This window comes from Vespa velutina, chromosome 8 (assembly GCF_912470025.1).
Source record: "Vespa velutina chromosome 8, iVesVel2.1, whole genome shotgun sequence".
Classification (NCBI taxonomy): Eukaryota; Metazoa; Arthropoda; class Insecta; order Hymenoptera; family Vespidae; genus Vespa; species Vespa velutina.
In genome coordinates this window covers 8,509,601-8,535,834 of record NC_062195.1, presented here as the reverse complement: position 1 = coordinate 8,535,834, position 26,234 = coordinate 8,509,601, and the positions used below count along the sequence as shown (strand labels likewise).

Below are 26,234 nucleotides of genomic sequence, written 5' to 3'. Positions count from 1 at the left end.
TATATATATATATATATATATATATATATATATATATATATATATATATATATATATATATATATATATATATTCGTTGAAGAGCTATACGAAGGTCGGTTGCCGAATATTCGGTTTAACGTGCCGAAGTGCAAGCGAACGTGCGAGTAAGTCGCAAGTAGTCGCAAGTGTTCGCGAGTACTTACTTGCTCCCGACGACCACCGACGTTCCTATTTATACTGCGAAATTCCCGGAAGAAGAAGGTAGATAACATCGAACTACCCGACGTACGAAAGAGGACTACCTATAATTTTCCCCCGATTCGTGGCTGTCGACCAACGGCACCACTGGCTGCACGCACATCCGCATTCAATCAAACCTACCGCGAAGGCGAAGCTAACTCGTTCCATCTTTCTTTCTTTCTTTCTTTCTTTCTTTCTTTCTCTCTTTCTCTCTTTCTTTCTTTTCTTCTTTTCTTTTTTCTTTTCTCTTTTTCTTCCTTAATTCTCTCCTCCGTTATCACGTCTATTCCATTTCCAGTCGGATGTCGTCAAACTTTGTGGGGTCTTGGACTCTCCTAATCTCATTTTCTCTCCTGGTTTCTCCAGATTTCGTTTTCTCAATAAATACGTGACGATATAACAATTTGATTGTTCCTTTTTATAAGTAATTGAAGGTTTCCTCGTTGGAACAACCAGTTTTTTATTTTCAAATCTTAAAGAGCTCTTTCAGGAACTCTTTACCTAATCTTTTCGGTTCTAACCTTTTCGTAATCGTATGGAAAAAATAATGACGAAAATTATGGATTGCCAAAGTCTTTCGTGATTTTTCTTAATTGCTAAATATGCCTGATCGTCTGTGAAATACAAGAATAAATGGCAAGAGAGCAAATGAAACCAGTGATACCCTAGAATTCTAGGAAGATGATATTCGCCTCGTTGGTAATCAACGGTCGAGACGACAGCCAGACAAGACAATGATAGATCAATCTAATTTGCATGGGTAGATGCGTGTCGTGCGTCACATTCTCCGTTCTTTCTTTATTCATTATTTTTCGTATTTTATCTCTTTCTTTTTCGTTTATCTTCGTCACATCTTTAACGTTCTAAAAAAGTCACGCTACTAAAGCCGATACCTACTCGAATTCAACCGTGACCACTGACAAAATAACAATTTATTGCTTAGGAACTGACCTCTAAATGTCTATCTTTTTTTAAGAATTGGATTGACAGTATTCTAAAGACAAAAAATCTTCCCAAGTCGATTTCGAATTAGCGAAATTCGTTTTTAACGTTAGTATGATAAAATGATCTCAAGAAAAAAAAAAAACAACAAAATTATATAAAATTAACCGACAAATAACGACAACAGCGACCATGTTAATTCTTAATATTAATCGTCCCAAGTAAGAAAGTACCGAGCTTGTCGATTGAGGGTAAAACAGAGAGAGTGACTGTCGTAAAAGAAGGAGAAGTTTCGCTAAAAAATCAATTGACGTTAGGCTATCTTGCTATGATAAAAATTCCAACTGTTTTTCTTGCTAAAAAGATAACTTTTGTTCAAAAGGTAATGGAATAATCTCAGATTGACGTTTTGCGAAAGTAATCTTTTTACCGATTGCAAATATAAAGGAAATCCGTTTGAACATAAGACGAGGTATCGTTATTATGATCGGAATTGTCCTATTAGAATGAACATGATCCAATGAGAAGGTTTCTAAAGTATCGACGTGATCTCTCGAGGGAAAAGGCGAAATTGAAAGAAAAAAAAGAAGGAAAAAAAAGTAAAGAAAGAAGAAGAAAGATAAGTGAAATGCAACGTAGCGGTAAAGGATTGAGGAAGGAACCGGTAGCCACCCAAGAAGGCGGTTCCCTTTCTTTCTGAAGTCGACCGCTTTTAACGTGGTCTTCTTTGCTTTTTTTTCGTACCTTTTGCCTTCAAGGTTGCCGCTGCCTATGGTGAACATATAAGATGAGAGAGAAAGAAAGGAGAAAGAGAAGGAAAGAAAGGAGTCTTTTGCACCTCGGCGACGCGGGGTGAGCTTGTTAACTTGACGTCTCAATTTAAACGCTTTCGAGCACGCAGGTTCAGTTGAATCGAATCAATGCAAGCAAAAGATGCAAAATTATCCAGAATGAGAATACATGAGAGAGATAGAAAAGGATTATATACGTTGATATAGGTCTATGTATCATGAAGAAACGCATTTTTGCGTACTATATATTACGTTACTTCTCTCTCTCTCTCTCTTTTTCTCTTTCTCTCTCTCTCTCTCTCTCTCTCTCTCTCTCTCTCTTTCTCTTTCTCACTCTCTCGTAAAGAAACACAGGAAAGGTTGGAAAAAAAGAGAAAGGATAGATTAATAAAATAGAAATAAGAGAATGACAAGGAGAGGAAGAGAGAGAGAGAGATGGAGAGAGAGAGAGAGAGAGAGAGAGAGAGGAGACTGAATCCTCTGGAAAGTACTATTACGGAAGGAATAAGAAAGTCCTAGGGAAAGGAAAAGACGAAGATAGGAGTCTTGGCTCATAATAGGAGGAGAGACCGGCGCCTCAGCATCACCACGTGGCATGCGGCCAACTACTGTCTCCTGATCAATATGCTTACAGCTAACTCGCTTCTCTTTCTTTCTTCTTCCTATTCTTTTTATCTCCTTCTACGTTCTACGCTCGTTTTACACGTTAACCACCATCCTGAAAACCGACGCCGAGAACATCAGCGACGACGTCGAAACGTTTCCATTACGAAAGGAAATGAAAAGGTTCGGCGAAAAGATAAGATCTTTTCTTTGAATCTTAATTTCTTGAAAATTTACTTTTTGTTCAATTGGAGGAGTTCGAAAAAAGAACGTAGAGGACGAAGAGGAGAATAATGATTAGTCGGAATCAGAGTACCACGCGTGAAGCACGTGTTTGCTAGTTGAACGGATCTTCTCTCGCCCTCCCCTTTTCATGCCGGGGTGGCGCCGATGTCGGCGGCAGGATTTCTGCTGTTGGTCGTTATATAGCGGAGGTGGTGCCGGTGGAAAGAAGAAAAAGGCTTTGGTTTTATCTATTTCTATTTATCTATCTATCTATCTATCTCAAGATCTGAACAGATCACCATCCGATGGTTATGTTACACAACTATATTTCCATGTTCGCAGAAACTCCATGGCATATAGATGAGTGAAGGTTTAAATGTATTAGCGCATCTTGAACGGTATACCATCGCGTTATATGGGAAAACACCTATATAAAGAGTTTATGAAGAGTTTAGCTGAGCGTCGTAGAGTAGCTATATCGTCGTGGGTAGGTGGGTGGATGGGTAGATAGTGTCTCGTTGGTGGGTGGTGATAGTGGTGGCGGTGGTGATGCCGGTGCCGGTGCTGCTGCCACTACTGTTAGTAGCGCTGATCGTAGAACGGTAGTGGTGTTCTTGTGTGTGTTGGTAGTGGTGGTGGATGCCCCTCAGTGTCCGGCGCGCCTCCGACAAGCGTGCTTCGCTCGTTACGGAGATCCTGCGGCGTTTCGTCCTCCTTCGTCGATGCTAGTCTATCCGTGTCCTCGCGAAATCAAGTGGACCGAAGTCGGGAAAGGTCGTAAGCGACGAAAATCGGGAAGGATCAAGGATCTTTAGAAAATATTTCAGGACGACTGGAGTCACTCGAATGTTTATACGGATTTTCGAAATTTTTCGAAAGCCATTCTCGACGAAACGGCAATACCAACGCTAATACCAGCAGAGAAAAGAAAAACAACAGCAGTAACATCAAGAGCGAACGTTTCTTTTTCCTTAATTTTCATATAAAGGAAAAAGGCGATGCGATTGGATTTATCGTTCGAGAGCATATTAGAGCTCCTTGTTAACTTATCGAAAATTTTCCAAAGGGACGCGCTACGACGGATAATAACGACAACGACGACGACGACGACGACGACGACGAGGACGACGTGCTATCGCGAGGGATAAGAACTACAGAGAGGCGCGATAGATCGTCGCGACGCCTTCTTTAGACGAGAGATCTTGAGTCGGCCGATGTCGTCGGATATTCTTGCTTGTTGGGCCGCGCCAAACTTTTAAATGGTGCACTCCTCCAAAGGGTTTAGTCGTAGTGAAGCATTAGGTACACATAGAAAGTGTCCAAGAAAGTCACGGAGACCTTAGAACGTAAGACTTTTATCGTAAATAAAGAGAGAAATTTAATCGTAAATAAAGAGAGAAATACAGAGAGATAGAGAGAGAGAGAGAGAGAGAGAGAGAGAGAAAGGGGGAGGAGAGAGAGGGAGAGAGAAAGAAACAGACAGAATCAATCAGGATCAGTCAAAAAAACGATATGCGAAGAACGACAAGTGTCCTTGACTTGAAAGAGTAAGATTATTCCGATTCTTTAAGAAAAAGAAAATAGAATAAGAAAATTGAAAAAGATCAAGATCGATATTCAGCAGGTTGACGGAGAGTCGGCGAATCGTAAAGAGGTGGGATCGCGAAGCTTGATCGTACGTGTGCCTTGCGTGTATTCGAAGGGAGCGCGAATGGCCGAGAAAACGAGCAGGGTGTACCCGATTACGGCGGTCCAACGTGACGGTCAGATCGATCCCAAAGCACCGGCACCGGATCGTTGGTAATGGGGGGTTTAGGCGAGGATGCCTTCTTCTCGTCGTCGTCATCGTCATCGTCGTCGTCGTCACCGTCGTTACACACTATCGTCGCATTATCGTTGCGCCCGTGTTTTTGTCGTCGTCGCCGTCGTCATCGCAGCCTCGCCTTGCAGCTGTCTAACCCAAGGAAAGCTCTCACCGCGGATAGGCACCTTTTTGGATCCTTTCTCCTTACGGTCTTCGTCCTTCTTTTTCGTAACAGCGAGGAAAAGAAGACTGCTAAGACGGAGAGAAAGAGAATCAGTAGCATCGATAGTAACGATAGTAGGGAAAGCGAGACAGTTCGTAGTCATAGAATTTTTGCCTCGGAGAGAAAAAAGAAGGAAGGAGATAGGGTGCTCCTTGGATCGGCCGTTCGAGAAGGAGAGGAAAAGAGAGGAAAGTGGAGGAGGTGGTGGGGGAGGAGGAGGTGACTCGCCGCCGAAATGCACCAGGTGCCGTACGGAGTGGGACTCACCTCGAACGAAGGTCGAATCGCCAAGTTCGGAGAGGAGAGCCAATATTGCCGGCAATGGCACCATCAACGACAACGGTATCAACAAGAACACCAACATCGGCAGCAGCAGCAACAACAATCACGTTGCCAGCCTCGTCAACGAGACAAAGGTGACAACGCCGACATTTGCGAACGATCGAGTCGAGTTTTCGAATATACCGAAAGAAGAGACGAAAGTACACGACGCCTACACGTGCGATCGCCTAAACTGTTCTCCAGATATGGAGGCGGACTCCTGATACCTTCCAATTTGCTTCTTATTGGACTGTTTCTCTGTTACCTGACTTTACCACCCGTCCAACCGAGACAGAATCATCATCAGACATGTCCCGGCTGTCCTCATCAGCAGCAGCAACATCAGCATCTTCATGAAATCCATCGAGGTGGAAGCAAGCATGGAACTGCGCCGAGTCCTGATGACCTCAGATTGGAAGCCATTAAACATCAGATATTAACGAAATTGGGCTTAAGAACACGGCCTGACGTGAACAGAACCTTGGCTGCTGTCCCGAGACATCTCGCTTTGGAGACTCTATACCGAGCTGAAGCTCAAGCATCGCCGCAGTATCCAGAGAGGACGCGGAACGATCACGGGGCTGAATATTCAGGTGAATTTCTTTATGGTGGCGACGAATACTCGTACAAGAATCTTGATCAGCAAAACGAGGAGACGACAACGGATGGTAATTCAAGGACCACCACGCCCTATCAGGGATACGGTGATTACGATACTAGACCGGGGCACGAACCTCAGGAGGAGATGGATGATTTTTACGCAAGAACATCGGAGATTATTACTTTTGCCGAACCCGGTACGTATATCATCTATCTTTTTCTCATTAGCAACAATTTTTCTCTTTCAATGTTAATCCACTCTAACGTAAATTATAAGATTTCAAACTATAGTCGGATAACGACTTGAAAAATCTTTGAAAAGATATAATAACTAATCATTAGAATTTCTATGAAATACTTGAATTACATTACATGGGTATGATTATCTAACAGGTGAAGATGGTACTTTACTGCCGCTTGATTTTACATTTTTTACTTTTCATTAATTAACAGAAAAAGGATCAATGATGAAAGCTAACTCTTTTCCATTTCTCGATAAATGAATATATAATATTAATAGCTACGTACTTGTTCTCGAACAATTTCGAGTAGCGTTGAATTTTCTTACTTATTGATATTATATTGCTTTTGATCTGATAGAAAAGTTCGCTCTCTCTTTCTCTCTCTCTCTCTCTCTCTCTCTCTTTGCCTCTCTATCTATCTCTCTATTCCTCTTTCTCTTTTTTTCTCTGAGTTGTCCAAAGATACGATTAATTTAAAAAGTTTGAATATTATTTCTACTTGAAATCAAAGAGATCGTTCGAAGGAAGAAAATAAAAGATATTCGATAATAATCGGAATCAGATTAAACGTCGACACCTCTCTATTTGGAGAGGCAAGTAGTGACTGTCGGAGTTGTTCGAATACATGCGTGGCCACACGCTTGGAGCCACGTGGCCCGCGGTTGTCGATGTCGCGGCAGCAGTCTATAGTTCGCTAACTCTAAGTATAACAATAAGGGTAATAGAACCCCAAGGTAGAGACGTTAATGTTACTTGTGCCAATAGTGCTGGGACGGTGCGGGCCACTACGGCCTGGTGTTGTCTTCTCGCGCCGGCGCCGAGTTGAGCGTTAGGCGCTCAAATTAATCAACCACTCGCGTTTCACCTTTTTTTTTCTTTTTTCGTACCTCCTTCTCAAATCCAAACACTTCCATGTCTTCATTTTATATCACCTCTTTATCGCCATCCGCAGAAAATCCAAAAGGCAATTTTAGAAGGTTTATAATCATTTTGCTCTCTTTTATCAAATCAAATCATTAAATTAATTTTCTTACTTCGATATATTTTTACGATAATATAATGCGTATATTCGTTTAATTACATATGTTACATAATTTATAACGATAGAATTTTATTATTTCTTATTTTGAATGATTTATTATTCTATAATTAATTCGACATGTATAACGAATTCTACTTACATCAAACACTTTGATATTTTCTTCCGATCGAATTGCGACTTTGATAAAAAGCGTTCCCGTGAAATAACTCACAGGTGTCAGGGAAAAGAAGAGTTAAGCGTGATTTAATATGAGACGAATTTGTGGTCGTTGGCTCCGTGGATTCCCCTTCTCTTGGTACATCACCGATACGTTTACGTGTGTGTTACTTTAACGTTAATGTCGGCCTCTCACTATAGAACACACGGGGAACAACGGAACACGTCATTCTTTTTGAAGAAACTAAAGAAACTACGAGCCGGCTTCGCTTCACCAACATCGACGTGCATCGGCCGTTAGTCGTGGGCGGGGAAGGGGGTGTGTAGAGGGTTGCGTGGGTTCAGAGGTGGTTGGAAGAGGAACACTGAAAGGAGGTGCCCGGGAAAAAACTTTTCGTTCCATATAACCGCGTTTTTTTCTTTTTTTTTATATATATATATATATATACATACACATGGAAAAGACAAAAATTCTACGAACTCTCGCTTGGGAAAGCGAGCCGTCCATCGAGTTTTCTATTACGTCCGACATGGTTCAAACACCGCTCGAAATGTCACGTTGGATGATAGGAATAAAGGAAACATGATTCGAGGGAGTATTTCGCTCAACAATCATTAAGATTTTACATTGTTATTCATTTATTACACGCTCTGTGTTCTCCTTTTCCTCTTTCTTCTATTCTTCCTCTTCTTCCTTCTCGTCCTTCTCTTCCTCCTCCTTCAGAACGCCGACCAGCTCGATAATATTGACATTCGATCGTCCAATAGTTTATTTCCTCTTTGTTACGCCTATGATAGTGGTACGTGGCGATATTGGGCCAACGGCGACTCCTGATAATGTATTCCCACCATCGCTTTTGTCCTTTAATTACGAAACTTCAAAGCTACTCCTCCTCTTCGCTTTTGTGCTTTGTTCAAAGAGAAAAAGAGAGAGAGAGAGAGAGAGAGAGAGAGAGAGAGAGAGAGAGAAAAGAAGAGAGAGAGAAAAAAGAAAAGAGAAAGAGAGAAAAAGAAAAGAGAGAGAGAAAGAAAAAGAGAGAGAAAGAAAGAAGAAGAGAGAGAGAGAGAGAGAAAAAAGAGAGAGAAAGAGAAAGAAGAAGAGAGAGAGAAAGAAGAAGAGAGAGAGAAAGAAAGAAGAAGAGGGAAAGAGAGAAGAAGAGGGAGAGAAAGAGAGAAATACGATTTTCCTTTAGAGATAATTTTTTTAAGTCTACCCCTCGGTAATAATAGAGCAAAGAAAAATGTCGATCTCAATAACAATGGACGGTTTCAAGACTCTTCTTAAATTTCTCATAAAATTAATTTCTTCCTTTTCGATTGCTTCGAACCACTCTTCTTCATGTATGAAGATAGAAGGAAGAGTAATACAATAATATATTCTATCTTGTTTTTCTTTCTTCTCTCTCTCTCTCCTTCTTTATCTTTATCTTTATCTTCTTTCCCTAATATAAATTGTGACTGGAGGAAGAAAGAAAAACGAGAGAGAAAAAATGCGAGATGTATTCTGAGCTAAATTTTCGGGTGGATAGGAAAGAAAGGACAATTGGTCTCGGTCGATTGTGATCGTTTCTTATCGTAAAAGTTTTCGTCCTTCGAAAAATGAAAGTTCCAATTCACTCGATGGCGACAGACCCTTCAACGGCATTAGCAAATCGTTCAGCTGGCTCGCATCTAGATATACATATACGTATACGGAGAGCCGTCGCGTCGATTATTGATTTTTCTCTTATTCCGTATCCATAAATCGCGTTGGTAAGAATCGTCCTTCTCTCGGAGCTTTTATTATATTTCACCTATCGTGACACGCGATTTAAATCAAACATTTCTACGTAACACCGATAAACCTCTTTTATATCCTTAACTCGAACAACCTATGTGGAACGATTGAGGATTTTCACATTTTCAAACATTTTTACTATCTCTCTCTATTTCTCTCTCCTTATATATCCCTCTATCTCTCTCTATTTCTCTTTCTCTTTCTTTTTGTCGAGAATCAAGAAAGAAATTTAATGAAATACAAATCTCGCGAATCATTAACATATTGTAATTGATAATTTTAATTCGTCTTTATGCGATATTCTTATGCTTTTGTTTAATTATTATTATTGGAGCAATCGTTCTAAAAGTGTAAAACAACAATATCAAACGGATCTAATAACGATGATTAATAAATTTCATTACAATGTATGTGTATCCTGACGCAACGTGGAATTAATAATTACTAATAATTCGAACTGTATCGGTATATTCCGTTCATTTAATACTTCGCAATATATTTGACTTTTTACAATAAAACGTAATAAAATTAATCGTTAAAAGCTAATACATCTGGTTTTACATAGAGATAACATCTCGTAAGGTCATTAAAATTTTTTTTATCGATCGTTGAATATGTCTTCTTGTCATTAATGAGACAAGAAAAGAGAGAGAGAGAGAGAGAGAGAGAGAGAGAGAGAGAGAGAAAGAGAGAGATGAAAGAGAATTAAGAGAAAAGTAAGATAATGCAGGTGAAGAAACATAGAAATGCGAATTGCGTGTCATAGGAATACATTTATAATCACTCTTTCCTTTAAATGATGTTGTGCTCTAATTGCACGCGCAAGAGAAACGCAAATTACATCACCGGCCTGATGCGTGTCATTAATAACGATGTTTTAATTGATGATATTACATGATGCCATAATTCGTCGGAGAAAGAAAATGCTAAACGATTTTACAGAATTTTATCTCTTTCTCTCTCTCTCTCTCTCTCTCTCTCTCTCTCTCTCTCTCTCTCTCTTTCTCTCTCTCTCTCTCTCTCTCTTTCTCTCTCTCTAAGAAACACTATTACGATCACTAGATCACAGAAGGTAAAAGATTAGATACATCACTCGATCACAAAAGGGAGAAAAGTAAATACATATATATATAAAATTATTACTTATCAATTCTATAAATGATTCTCAGTTTCGTCAATGTTAATGAAAAATCTTATTACATATTTATTATCGATCGCTATCGTTTATTTCCTTGTCCATTCGTCTCTTATCACATTACTATAATACATTTAATAATCCGGATCAACATCTATCGACGGCTTGATACGTTCACGTTGCCTGATGTTATTCGATTAACGAGGAACACCGCGATGTATGCATTCTTTCTAGAGAGACTCCGAGTTATACAGGGTATCGAACGGATTAAAGAGAGACAGAAAGAGAAGAGAAAGAGACAAGAAAAAAGAGAGTAGGAAAGAGAAAGGGGAGAAAAAACAATAGTGTAAGAGAAAGAGAGAGAGAAAAGCATGAAAGAACGGATAAGTTAATTTCATTATCAAAGAGAAAGAGATGGAGAGAGAAAGAGAAAGAGAGAAAGAAAATGAAAAAGAAAGATTGAATAACCGTGAGTAAAGACGAAGAAGGAGCACGTTGGCGTTGATATATCATAGGACCTCTGCCGGTAAAGCACCGAGCTAGAGTGAATAAACGGTATTTAAAAAGTTACCTGACGAGACACTCGACCACCAACGGTTACGACGAGCCAACGGTACTTACAATCGATATAAACTACCATATCCAACATCGCAAACTCGCGTGCAGGTTAGCGCGCGCGCACAGGTGCCAAAGAGAGAAAGAAAGAATAAGAGAGAATGAGAGTAAAAGAGAGAATGACAGTAAGAGAGAGAGAGAGAGAGAGAGAGAGAGAGGGAGGGAGAGAGAAACACATCAAGCGTATTTTCTGTCGTTCCTTGTCAATTCGTTAAATCGTAAGAGATTTGGAAATCGTGCAAAAACAATGTCTGCATTATTCTCGCCACTCTTTCTCGGCCATTTGCAAGACATCATAAGAATTTATGCATCTTCCGTTAACCTAGGGGGAATTGTTACGTTGTCTGAGGAGACGATTTTTATAATGCTATGAAGAAAAAAAGAAAGAAACAGAGAATACAAATATATCTTTTATCAATTGCGATGTCAGATAATAGTGCTAACTGGAAATTATTTTTAGTCGTGTATGTTTCTTTTTTTTATTTTTTTGGTAAATGTTCGTTTAATAATTATGTAGAAATTAATCAAAAAGGTGTAATTACTAGTGATGAGTGAAGAAAATTAATAAAAATAAGGAAATAGATAAACCAGTTATGAACAGTAAATAATAGTCTTATTTTTCGTAAATTAAATACAAAAATGTAAAATAAATCAATATAATCATCTAATTATAATAATTTATTTTAAGTATCATAATAAACAAATTCTTATATATCTTTCTTTAAAAAAATTAGCAAGAACATCAACCAGATTTGAATCAGAATAGAAATATTAAGTATCGACTCGAGAAAAAATCCAAACTAAATTCAACGCCGATTCTGAAGTTTGTTATAATAATAATAGTAATAATAATAACGAAAATCATTATAATAATGATAATAATAATAATAATAATAATAATAATAATAATAATAATAATAATAATAATAATAATAATAATAATAATAATAATAATAATAATAATAATAATAATAATAATAATAATAATAATAATAATAATAATAATAATAATAATAATAATAATAATAATAATAATAATAATAATAATAATAATAATAATAATAATAATAATAATAATAATAATAATAATAATAATAATAATAATAATAATAATAATAATAATAATAATAATAATAATAATAATAATAATAATAATAATAATAATAATAATAATAATAATAATAATAATAATAATAATAATAATAATAATAATAATAATAATAATAATAATAATAATAATAATAATAATAATAATAATAATAATAATAATAATAATAATAATAATAATAATAATAATAATAATAATAATAATAATAATAATAATAATAATAATAATAATAATAATAATAATAATAATAATAATAATAATAATAATAATAATAATAATAATAATAATAATAATAATAATAATAATAATAATAATAATAATAATAATAATAATAATAATAATAATAATAATAATAATAATAATAATAATAATAATAATAATAATAATAATAATAATAATAATAATAATAATAATAATAATAATAATAATAATAATAATAATAATAATAATAATAATAATAATAATAATAATAATAATAATAATAATAATAATAATAATAATAATAATAATAATAATAATAATAATAATAATAATAATAATAATAATAATAATAATAATAATAATAATAATAATAATAATAATAATAATAATAATAATAATAATAATAATAATAATAATGAATATAATTATAATAATGATGATAATAATAATAATAAGAGAAGAATGTTAACTCGTTCGTGTTATTTAATTTATTTATACATAAATGCACGCAAGAGCGCCCCATACAAGTTTATTAAATTTACGACGGGTTTTTTTTAGTTAGTCCGATTTACGTGGCGATCAAGTTAAAGATGATGTTAATTTCAGAAAGAAGATTGAAAAATTGAAGAAGAAAAAACGAGAGAGAGAGAGAGAGAGAGAGAGTGAGAGAGGGAGGGAGGGAGAGAGAGAGAGGAGAGGGAAATTCGTTTGTGTAGTATTGCCAGCGATAAATTTCGAATCGGTCGCATTGTAAAAGACCGGACGAAAGGATGCGTCACCTTGACCACTATATCGTATCGCACATCGAAATCACAAATTTAGCAAGTCGCCAGAGTCTGTAATTTGAGTCTGGGATATATCTCGATTTCTCACGATAGTTATGCTTGTCCATTTGCTTTGCATTTTTTTTTCTCCATGTCGTTCCCTCTTTTAGACTAGCATCTCTCTCTCTCTCTCTCTCTTTTTCTCTCTCTCTCTCTCTCTTTCTCCCTCTCTTTCTCTCTCTCTCTCTTTCTTTCTCTCTCTTTCTCCTTTCGTCTATTTCTACCGACGACAACGACAACGACGTCGACGACGATGGCGCCCATTCCAACGGCATTGCCGAACGATGCCGATGCCGACGCCGTAAGCCTGCAGTCATAATTTTGGCGGTTTATTGTGCCTCGAGTTTTTCATGTTCAAGAGGAAACCATTACTCCTGACAGCGAATTGCGCAAGAGAAGTGCATTATCAGTCGCGCCTGGAGACAGACGACCAACTACTCTTCTCCGCATGCTAGTACGCTGGCTTGTACATCCAAACAGCGTTCACCATCTCGACTTGCCAAGAATCATCTGACTCGATTAATTAGTTGAGTCTGTGCGTAAAACTAATCCGTCTAACTCATTACAACTTCTTCATCCTCGATTTTGATAATATCCGATATTAGTAAACAATTCATTTTATTTATTCTTTGATTTTTATTTTTATTAATTTTGAATTAAATCGAGATAGAAAAATTCAGATGAATAGAGAAGAAATGCAATTTTTGTCGAATTTTGCAATTAAAAGAAATATTATTTTAATCGACATTTGTTCTATTTCAATTTTTAATCCAAAAATAATATGCGTTGTTACAATCCATATAACAAACTTTTAACAAACATCGTTAAGTAGCATAATCACTATGACAAGTAAAATACATTTCAGTATATGAATATCATAATTATTCTCACAAATAGTAACATCAACATCGTTGAAAATCATTCTTATAAATGCTTTTTCCATCTCATAACACTTCGATAGTTCCAATAAATAGTTTTAACTAAATCGTCTTATGAATCATTTAAATGACGATTTGAAATATTGAGTACGTATCACTTCACTTTATATCGCCAAAGTGGATGGCACGTATCGATATAGAGATTAAACAATTCTCGTTAATCTTGTACAGAAACGACGAATCTATAAGCGTGAAATACTAAAATGAGAGGATCGATTAATATCAAATCGAAGATAATTATCGTCCAAGATTGAATATCTTGCGAGAAAGACAGACCCGATGGAGATAGTGACGATAGAAAGAGAACGAGATAGAGATAAATAGAGAGAGAAGAATGGGGAGGAACAGACATACAAATGGACGGACGGACAGACAGACAGAGACAGAGACAGAGAGAAAAAAGAACCACCAATGGATCGCGGAAAGACGATTAAATTTTTAATTATCTCGTTTCTAGCATCACTTTAGTATTCCAGTTTGTCCATTTAATGAAGTAGCCACAGATACGCAGAGTTGCCGTAAACGTCGCCAATGCTGGCTATAATGGCGTGAGGAAGGGAAAGAAGGGGCGGGAAGTGGCTGGAAGGGGAGAGGGAAAAGCTATGAGAAATTGGAAATGGAGTTTTACAAGTGCGATTCATAACTTTGGAAAATGAAATACCGAATGAAGTACTCATTCTTTTTGCATTACATGAATGACCAGAAAATTTCCTTGTCCTCGTTGCGCGTTAAAACTTCATTAATGCATTAAGATTGTTCATTTTATGATTACGCTTTTCTTCCTATCATCGATTACGCTTTTCTCACTGGCATGTGTACGATGGATTGTTGGCTCTGCATAATGTGGCAATTTTCTTATAACTTGCGTTCTTTTCTCTTTTTCATTTAGTCATTACGATGTTGCTTATATGCCGAACGATATCGTCCCAAGCAATAATTCATAATAATCGTTAAGTGCACACTCTGTAACTGAGTCATTTTTTCGAATTTTCTACGACAATGCATATTGTAAAATTTTATTGTATGCATCTGCGTATACATAAGAGAAAGAGGGAGAAAGAAAGAGACAGATAGATAGAGATAGATTGATAGATAGATAAATAGATAGATTGATAGATAGATAGATAGATAGATAGATTGATAGATAGATAGATGGATAGGTAGATATATAGATAGATAGATAGATAAGGAACAGCAGATAGGGCAGATCGAAGGGTGGCTTGATAGATTACACAAGGCAAGCCACCTCTTCTACCCTTAACAAAAGTTATGATTGATCCTTCAGCAGTTCTTTGCTTCTAGCCTTGCAAGTATGTTTGCACGTGGAAAAGAGAAAAAGAGATAGATAGGGCAGAGAGACAGAGAGCAAGAGAAAGAGAAAGAGACAGAGAGCAAAAGAAAGAGACAAAAAAAATCGCATTTGAGTCCTTGCGGTTATGCCTTCTCCATGAACAAAAATGAACTCTTCCCCTTTCTCTCTCTCTCTCTCTCTCTCTTGCTATTTGTCTTTCTCTCTCTGTTCCTTTCTTTATCTTTCTCTCCGACCGATTGTAATACTAGATTTTATAAATGATATAATTAAATTATATCATTTTTTTTTGTGCTTTCAATTTATTTTGCTTAGTTTATATTTACGTTTCTAATTAAATTATTTCAAGGTAGTTTTTTAATTTACAAGACACTTAGTTCATTTCCGAAAAAAAAATAAAAGAAATATTTTTATTCCATTTTAAGGAACGTAAGAATATTTTTGGGTGCATATTCTACGTATATATCCGGAAGACTATTATATCGCAATTTCGCCACGATCGATGCCTTTAGGCGGATCGTTTTTTCGCGGTGTGACTCTAACGATAACGATCGTCTTATGAATATAGCTTCTATGCTATGTTACTATGACGCTTTCACGATCCATTCATAAAAGGCTTTTATGGATTATACACGTATACACGTATCTATTGGGTCATCCCATAAATAATAAGATATTTTCCATTTTCACAGGAAACAACAAATCATCATGGCAAAATAATTACAACAAAAAAAAGAACACCTAGATAAATAATGTAAATGCTACTATATAAAATTTACTTTCTTCTTAGGATTTGAATGAAATTATACCGTTGGACTCTTAAACAAAAAAGAATTGTCAACTTTTTAACAAAAAGGTGGTCCTGGAAAGGGGGAGGGCACAAGAACTTATGTAGGAGACGTTTTATTTTAAGATTTTCTTTTAGAATTATTTATTGAAATTTAAAGAAATCGAAAAGACATGACTTTTGTAATTTCTTCGATCTTTGATAAGGAATCTCATTGTATTTGATAAATTCCTTTTGTTCGTTTCTTACTCTTTTTCTTTTTTTTCTATGATAAATTCGTTAAAATTATTCTTTTCCTATTAATGGAATACTATAAAACAGATTTTGAAATTCAAGGATATAAATAACGTTGTTCCCTTATAAACGTTCATCGTTTATAGAAGAAAGAATGAAAAAAGGAGATAGATAGATAGATAGTTAGATAAACAAAGAGAGAGAGAGAGAGAGAGAGAGAGAGAGATTCCTGTCATAGAGGCCAGCCATTATGCGTCCTCGACGACTGTTCTTTTTTAAAAGGACTTGGCGGTGACTCTTCTCAACGCGATTCTTTACGAAAACTTGAGCGCCTGTGGCTCATAACTCGCGGCTTGTAGCGAACAGAAATTCTTTTCTACCCTTCTCTCTTTCTTTCTCTCTTTCTTTCCTCTTTTCTCCAACCCAACCATTGCCACCACCAGCAATCCCGTTTATTTCTTACCGATGTAAGAATTGGCTCTCGAGAACTCCTTCCGACCGTTCTCCGTTTTAACATCGAAAGAACGCCGTTACTTTCTTGTGAGTTTCCATTATCGCATCTTCCTCAATCGCGAATTAATCCTGGACGTTTAGGGAACGAACGTTAAATGTTCTTTTTCGTATATATTTTCTTTTTTTTTATTTTTTCTTGTTTTTTTATTTTTTTTTCTTCTTTTTTTGTACGTAACAGAAAATAAATTATAAATAAACATCAATATAGTTACGTATTATATTCTTGCTTAGGGTTATATCGACAATAAAAAGGTTTCTCTAATTCACCAAGATGCAGTCGATCTAACATAAATTTCATTGGTCATTAACTCGGTGCTATAAGCTTTCGTATTCTGAGAGAATTGTCGATGATCTGTGACTTAGAAAACATTTGAAAAGCTTAGAAACTAATTACTTAGGATTCCATTGTATCTTGATGAAAATAATGGTGACATTCACAAGAATCTTAACTCTAATCTCTCAAATGTGTTACGAGCGATATATCAGTGTACGTAACTACTTACGTTGCTCGTGAACTATTTTGGTTAACGGCGATGAATAAGTTTAAGATCCTGCTCATACTCCTCTATCTCTTAGTCTCTTCTAACTAAATGCTTTTAACGATAATAGAGTACTCAAGGTCATTTTGCGTGAAGGGTTACGAAATAAAGGACGTTCTAGCGTCTCCGTTTGCTCACTTTTTTACATCCCAAAGAAACTGTCGGAAACCTCATCACGAATCAATAAACGATATAAAGCAATAAGAAGGTTTGATTACGTACAATTTCAAACAATAAATTCTACAAATTGATAAATTGTATTTATAAGAGAAAAGTATTAATAGAATTGTGGATAGTAAAATTTAATTTTGTTAATTTTGAATACAGATATGGTTTTAATATCAATAAATTCTCGGGTTAATAAAAGATTCATTATTATATTGTAGAAAATCAGAGAACATTTGGAAAAGTCAATTATGATCTTCGAAATTGATTTTCAAATTTAACTTGGAATAAACTTGTAAATTTTGTTCTCTTTTTATCTCGAGTATCAAAGGATTCTGCTGATCCACGTGCATGGATGTTAAGTATTGAAAAGTCTTAGAAGGTCACGACATCGAGGCTGACGAACCAGGACGAGATGAACTAGTTGAAGACAGTTTAGAGCGGGGCGCAGGGTCGAACTCCTTCATCCTGGACACTCAAGAAACCTTTAGCAAATCGATTACGTATACTCTTCTAGGAAGGAAATAATCCCAACGACGATGATTACAAATAAATTGTTTAATACTAAACGGATTAAAGTATCTCGTTTCGAGAATAAACAACCCTCCGTGAGTCTGTGAACACCACATTAAAATAGAAATTCACTTCTAATTCGATAGCAATATTTTTAATGAAGTGATAGAATATATTATCAAAAGTGATCAACATAGTTATCTCATCAAAAGAAAAGTCAGTTTTATTTTCTTCGTTCTTCTATGAGAAGACGAAAAATAAAATAGATCTGATAGAGTTCAACATAAAAAAATCCAATAAGAAAGCACGAACAAGTTATGTTACGATCTACTCTCCTCGCTTGATTAAAAATCAACCCCTCATTGCGTAACGGTCATATTCAATTGTTGCGACGTTGCCGAGCAAAAAGATGATCATGAATAACGCTGCTTCAGAATAAGGAATTAGGTGGTTGTGCAGGTAGCGAATTGTCTCTCTCTCTTTCTCTCTCTCTCTCTTTCTCTCTTTCATAAAAGTGATATAAGCATTTTATCCAAAAAAGAAGGAGATAAAGAGAGAAATAAAAAGATCGAGACGTACTTTAGTTGGCAAATTCAGTTCGGTTCGCATAGGACGAAAATACATTCTATCAGATAGCGACGCGTAGATAGTAAAAGAAAAAAGAGAGAAAGAAAGAGAAAGAGGGAGAAAAGAGAAAGAGAGAGAGAGAGAGAGAGAAAGAGAGAGGAAGGACGAAAGGTCTTTTCCCTTTTGATATTGGGCGAGAATGGTCGACGAATTGGAGAGTTAACGCTTTGGAGGATTCGTCTCCTTGTGCCGAAATCGATGCATACCGCGAATGGCGATAGGAGGATCGAGTTCGTTCAACCTGAGGGAATCCCAGGGACAAGCCGGTCAGACACGGCGCGCAGGGGTTAAGACTCGACCTTCTAGGCGGTGGCAAGAAGGGAGGCTCTCCCCTCTCTGCTTCCCTCTCTTTCTCTCTCCTACTCTTTTATCTGTCTCTGTCTGTCTGTCTGTCTGTCTCTCTCTTTCTCTCTCTTCCTCTCTATCTCTCTCACTCTCTCTCTTTCTCTTCCTCTCTATCTCGCTCGCTCGTTCCGGGCATCAACGGGACTGGGAGGCTGACGGCGGTGGTTCGAGATGGGGGTGGAACGGTTCGAGATGGGCTTGGAGTGGGGCAGGGTCGAACTCATGGACGAACGAGCCGACGGATAGGACGGCTGGCGCCTGTAGTCAGATCGATGCACGTGGCTCCAGCTGGGCGCCGCTCTTGGTACATCTCCTACACCCCCTTTATTCCCTCTTGACTCTCCCATTTCGAAGCGCGTCGTACCCGTTCTCTCTCTCTCTCTCTCTCTCCCTCTTTCTCCCCGTTTCCCTCCTTCTCGTTATCTCTCTTCCTCCTATCCAAGTATCGCTGCCGCCACCCCGACTATCCCCGTTATCCTCAGCCTCATCCTCTTCATCCCTTACGTATCTTGCTACGCGCGTACACGTACACTCTACTATTCCGTACAACGTTACATACACGTATACGTTGTATTACTACGTATACGATGTATACTATTGTATTCTCTCTCTCTCTCTCTCTCTCTCTCTCTCTCTCTCTCTCTCTCTCTCTCTCTCTCTCTCTCTCTCTCCCCGAAGAAACCGTCTCAAAGATCCACAGATCGCACCACGACTTGTCGCGGCCATTTATGTACGTTGCGCATCGAACTAGCACGTCACCGCGATGCGACTCACTCTGTCTATTCTTTTTCCCTCACTCAATCTCCAATCCTATTCTCGTGTCTCGTACTATCCGAGAATCCTAACGATTCTGTTCTTTTTTCTTTTCTTTTTTCGGATTCTTATACGGATAGAAAACGTAATCCTCGTCCCGCGATGAGACACTTAACTCACTGAAAAACTATTTCCTTCGTTAGAACAAATCGCTTTTGTGTATTTACGTTATCGAATCCATAAATGATAAACTATGATCCTCTGTCGTAATAATCAAAAGGTATCATTAAATGTTTACCCTAATTAGAAAAATCCGTAACTTTAATCTCTTTGACATTTCAACTCACGGCTATCTGTTGTCTGTTGTATGAACTCAAATACAATACATTAATAAAAAGCAAAAGTTAGATACTTTCAACGAATATATCGTTTAAATGTATAGTAATACTTTTTATTAATAACAATGATAATTAACAATAACAATTTGACAGTTATAACTATAATCTGTGAGGAGAACACATCCGATTAGAAGGATATCGAAACAAACAAAAAATGAACATGTCAAACAAGTTTTTTTTTATGCAATTGTCCTATTGATTTTTAGCACAACGATAGTCTCAAATTTGTATTAAATTCGATATATTTGCGATTGTATAAGACTCGATGATTCGAATTCGTGAAACTTAGTATAGAAATGAATTCGCATTTAAAAACTATCAACGCTATCCTAACTAATCTGATTGCTGCACTCGTGTATATGCTTTATTTTATATGATGCATGTCACACATCGCGCGTGTACATGATGACCACGTGGCGATAGATCTCGATCAGGGTTACCAACCGGGTATATCTGACCCTCTTATTTGACTGAGCGTATTACGGTCAATCGTCTCGGTCCTATGAACTACGTCTTTGAGCTGAGAGACTGGATACGAAGAAATATGTCGTCTTTGTGCGTTCATATCAATGTACTACCTTGTCTTGAACACGCGTCAGTCAACATATCGCCCTCTAATTGGATTTGTACACCCTCTTGCAAATCTCGAACGTATATACACCCTTCCTCGAGTGTGTAGTCTATGTGGAAGGGTTAGGAAAATTCGCTGTCTATCTTCAACGAGTAACTTGTAATAACTTTAAACGGATTTATCGATGAGACCTTATCTTGCACAATATAACATCCCTCTTTTTCATTTCACCTCTTCGAATCCTAGTTTCTTAATTGCTAATACATTTTTTTCGAATCATCTTACATTCACCAAGGTAATTGGGATACTTGAATTCTTGGTGTTAGCAAAAAAGAGCGTTGGAAGATGGGATGAAAATGATTAAAAATATAAGGGGCATATAATGTTGTCTTCGATTGATTATTTATGAAAATTATTTTAATGAAAGGTCTTGCAGAATTAATACGATATTAATTCGATTATTTTTTCGATATATACATATACATACACACACACACACAGACATATCTCGAATACATATGTGTGCGCGTACGTACAATTAGTTGTATTAGTTAGATTGAAGATTTTGATCGTACACAAAATGGAAAAGATAATAATACTGAATATATACATAGATCTTACAAAGAAAAAGAATATACAAATTAAGGAAGCATAAATTATTTAATCCCAGATTTTTATTATTTTATGGTCTGTACTTTCATTTAGTAATTATTGTGTACAACCTATGTTGTATGTAGTATATAGTTCATTAGTAATGATCGAAAAATCTAGGTTCGATTGAAAAACTTTGATTGGCTTATTCGGAGTAGAAGTATTTTTCATTCTTCAAGTGTAAACACAAGGACAAGATAGAGCAGTTTAAAAGTTCACGGTTATTCGATCGACTCGAACGAAGCAGTATCAATTAGCATGTATGATGTTAACGTCATACAAATTAGATTGTGTTGATCATAGATCATGTTTTTCTGCTTCCTTCACTTCGGTTGTAACACACTATTATCATCAACTTATCGTCAAAAACAACGCGTGCGGTTATTGTCGATCCTAACACGCGAAAAATCGAAATCGTGCATGAGTTGTGACGATTACGTCATTATCATTACGAATTATCCACAAAATTGACAAGAATGCGATACCGCGATAATCGGAAGTGTAAATGCAACATTAATTAACATTAGATACCATTACGATATCTAATGCTAAGGCTGATAGAGATCTATATAAACTATAAGAAGAACTCGATCAGTACTTTTTATCAGTCTCTATTTGATTCTTCCACCGAAATCTAATTCTTGCTTCAGCTATTGATTTGATTGAAAAAAAATAACAGTTAAATTAAATCAAATAAATTATTTTTGTAATGACTTAGGTATGTAGTAACAAAAACGTTACGAATTATTCCTTAATATTATTTTATCCATGAAAAAAACTTTTCTGATTGAATCAATGTAAGATACTTTTTATAAAATCTTCTTTATCGAAAATATTAATACACGAAGAAAATGATAATACGAAAATGAACATCGTATTACAAAGTAGAATAAACCGTGAGAAAAGATTATCTCAAAAATTGAAAAAGGAAATCGTATAATCAGATTATTCTCGAAAGAAGAAAAGTATACGAAAAGAATACGAAACTACTGATGAACAGAAAAGAAATAGAAAGGAACGAAAAAACGAAATTTTCTAACCTATATTTCATGGCATGTATTTCCAATCGCAGATGAAAAAATCTTCGTTTCTTTTTTTATGTAATATTTATCTAACTATCTAAGCAATAGAGAAATCTATTTCTTCTCTAAATGCATTTTAGATAATAGAGAATTATATTTCTTCTCTAAATGCATTTTAACCAATAAAGATCTATTTTTTCTCTATCGCTTAGAATATTTTAGATCATATCGCAAGAATATGATGATATAATTTTACTTCTAACAATATTATTTATTGTACATTCATTCGCGATTTGGCCCAAAGCCGAACCGATTCAGTGATTCTAAAATGTTGAAATGTTTAAAACAATGTTCACGAAAAGTAAAAAAATAAAAATATAAAAAAAGAAGAAAAGAAAAATTCCAATAAAATCCTGCGAATTGAGATATCAGACTAAAAGTCCATTTTTTCAATTCTCTTCGTATGTCCGTTCGTTTATCAGAACGATAAAAATTCGTGAAATAGACCGAAGCCATTATCTCTATACTTATCTTTTCTTTTTCTGTCTTTCTCTAAGTTTCCACAATGTTTCTTACAAGGCTAATTCATTTGGACAACTGAAGCGAGCTTTTTCTTTCCCTTCGAACGATACATTGACAGTACTTCTTCATCCATTCGTTCGTTCGTTCGTTTGTTCATTCGTTCGTCCGTCCAACGATAACAATTCATAGGAAGGTCGAATTCTCGATCTCCCGACCTTCTACTATTCAGCATTTTTTTATCTCTTCTATTTCTAGCTACGATCAACAAAAAACTCTCGGCGTTTCTTACATTACAAAATAGTACGTACAATTTGTAGTCAATGTCTTATTAATTCTGCCCTTATCGCTTTCGGTAAGTAAAGAAAAGCAAAAAAAATGAAAGAGAGATGAAGAAGGAGAGAAAGAAAGAGAAAAAGAGAGAGGGAGAGAGAGAAAATAAGATCGGTTGAACTCCTCAAAGAAAATTGCTCTCGTAATGAAAAACTTCCAATTGTCATAGCGATATAGCATTAGCCAATTTTTCTAATAAAACGTTCATATATAAATCGACTTTATAGATCGAATTAAGCATCGTTTGCAAAACAATATTTGTTGAACTGCAATCGATTGAATTTTAAAACGATAGCGATATGTTACTCGCAGGTTTCCACATAATGAACATATCCTTGACCAGATCACGTGGACACTGCGAATCTATCACTTTCTAGTATAGTTCTATGTATATATAAAAATGTTACGAGTTTGTATACATATATATGCATCTTTGTATAATTTATTACCGCACATAGTTGATCTATACTGCTACTATAATCATCGTAACAATCATAATTTTGTGGAACTTTTACAAAATCTTTCGTCATAAAAGGTATCTATATTTCCTTTAGATAAATCCATTTAGTAAGTCCAACGATTTACGTATCGGCATGATATAGAAATCATCAAAAAAATCATAACGTGTAGTTCGATGAATACAAGTATTGTGAATTGGACGTGAAAGAACAATTTCTTTTTACCGTATCACATAGATTTTACAGCGACATAATTGAACTGATTACTTTTTTAAGAGAATCACAGAAAATTTGTATTCTCGAAAAAAAAAGAGAAAAAAAGAAAAGAAAAAGAAAACAAGAAAAAACATTTTCTGTTTCTAGCACATTACTAAAGTAACGTTAATTTCATTAATTCCGGTTGGCCTTTACTATCTTCTTTTTATCGATCTGAAACGCATTAAATCCTGTATCACGGTTTACTCGGTCGATACTAATATGAATCGATATGGTCGATAAGATAGGGTTGCATCTTAGTCGGTATCATAGCAGATGCGGAGTTTTAATTTGAAAAAATAGGTAAATGAATAGACAAATAAATACGTTATTAAATAAATGAATAGATAAATGTGTGCGGACAGAATGAAAAAAGAAGACATTTGCTCTTCAACATCCTGTATCTATTTCTCTTAGTTCTCTTAGTTCCTCCTTCGTCCATCCACCGCCCATCTCCCCTATCCTGTTCTATCGTCGCCTTCTTCCAGCACTTCTTCCATTTTCTCGCCCTTCGACAACCCTATACCGCAATGCTATGTCTTAAATGGACGACTTGGCGACGAAGAAATCTCTCTTTTTCTTAGTGACGTGCGCTTACACAGAATTTACGATGTGTTCTAGTCGTGTTCGCGCTAACCCCGATTAAGACGAGACAGAGCGAAAATGGTGAGAATCACGGAACACATAGTGAAGTGAGATAAAGAAGGGAAAAAGACGAGATACGAGAAATTGATAATTTCACCGGTTTTGAAAACGTCTTTTCAAAATCAAGAACTACTTTTCCCTTAAGAAATAACATCGCACGATTACGTCTCCCGTTAAGATAAGAAGAAGAAGAAGTGGAAGAGAGTATATCGCGTCTTTTCGTAAATAATCCGAGACGTTCGTTCCAAATAGGTTTTTTCAATTATATTGGACGATCGATTAAAGCGATCAGCGAAAACGGACGATGGTTTGGTTAATCGTTGACCTCATTACGTTATACTTTTCTTTTCTTTCCTTTTCTTTTCTTTTCTTTTCTTTTTTCTTTCTATTTTCTTTTTTTCTATTTTCCTTCTTCTTTTCAAACGAAGAAGGAAATACAACATTATTATGATGTAGAACGACGCCATTGGTTGTCCACATAATACAAGCCAAGTTTCTTCAGTAAAGTCAACGGCACGTAAATCTTGCTCGTCCGACGATACAACGACGTATAGGTTGTTTCAAAGCGTTTATACCAATCCACTAAAAGACCTTTCCCCTTTCTATCTTTCAAAGATTTCTCTTTTCGAATTTATCTCCTTTTCTATCTTCTAAGATCAATATATCCGCACGAACGTTTTCGCACGAACATTTCCGCACGATCGATTATTAATCAATGAACACTAAGTCCACCATATTTTCAGAACATTTTTATAAACATTATGTCCACTAAAAAGTTATATCTAACTATCTTGTTATTTCTAGTTATTATTTTCTTCGAAAAATGCGTTAATTTTTTGGGGATGAAAAGGTAATTTCATTACCAATATAATTGCGTGAAAAAAAGAGGAAAAAAATTGAACGATGTTTGAAATTGTTGCAAGTCCTGAATGGAATCGTTACTTATGTCGATTGATGAGAAGTTAGGTTAGGTGTCCATCACGTTCCAACAACGTTCCAACGAGTTCGCCTTAAGTACACACGCATGCACCCTTAAAGGGAAGTGAATGACGTTATAAATCATAGAAACGGTTGGCAAAGTCCACGAGTTTCTTTTTTCCGTCTGTTCATACGTGTTCGTCTAAGCCCTAAAAAATATACGCAAATGCGAACGTTACGTTCACATTGCCAACTCCGTTAATTTTGTGATACGTATTGATGAGAAATCATGACTATGATATCTTTATTGTTTCTACGATGACTTTAGAAAGAAGAAACAAGAAAAAAAATAAAACAAAAAAGAATTAAACAAACAAAAAAAAGAAAAAAAAAAAAAGAAACGATCGTTAAAACGATCGGGTTTGAATACATGCATTTGAACTTCGTTAATTGATTTGAATTAAAACGTTTCACTTCGTGCTCCGGGAAAACGTTCGGAAAAGTTCGCGAGATCATAAATCTCATTCTCTTTCTCTATCCCTATCTCTCTCTTTTTCTCTCTTTCTTTCTCTCCCCCCCCCCCCGATTTAATAGCAACGTTGCCTCGAGTTTGGATGACTTCTTTTCTTTTCTTTCTTTCTTTCTCTCTTTGCTATTTTTCTTTTTTTTCGTCTCTTTTTATGCTCGGCTCAATAAAGTCGACGAGCTTTATGAGACAAGTCGAAAGGGAAAGGAAAGAAACGTTTTCCCCTTTGAATACTGCTTTACTCTTATCGTAGACATTTTACAAACTCCAGAAAGCGTTTCGCTTAGAGTCCCTGACGGTGATCGATAGCGAACGTTTGGTTGAACGATCGCACGTATCCTTGGGAATCGTACTTCGTTCGATGTGAACTAAGATTGCAAAGCC

General features: G+C 35.9%; 1 protein-coding gene across 1 annotated transcript in view; it reads left to right on the top strand.

Moving 5' to 3' along the window:
• The first annotated feature begins 350 nt into the window (after window positions 1–350).
• LOC124951087 (inhibin beta chain) overlaps window positions 351–26,234 on the top strand; it is a 40,709-nt gene continuing 14,825 nt past the window's right edge. Inside the window, exon 1 of the mRNA XM_047498877.1 lies at window positions 351–5,928. Coding sequence (XP_047354833.1) covers window positions 5,046–5,928 — 883 coding nt within the window. The 5' untranslated portion in view covers window positions 351–5,045. The remainder of the gene's footprint in view (window positions 5,929–26,234) is intronic.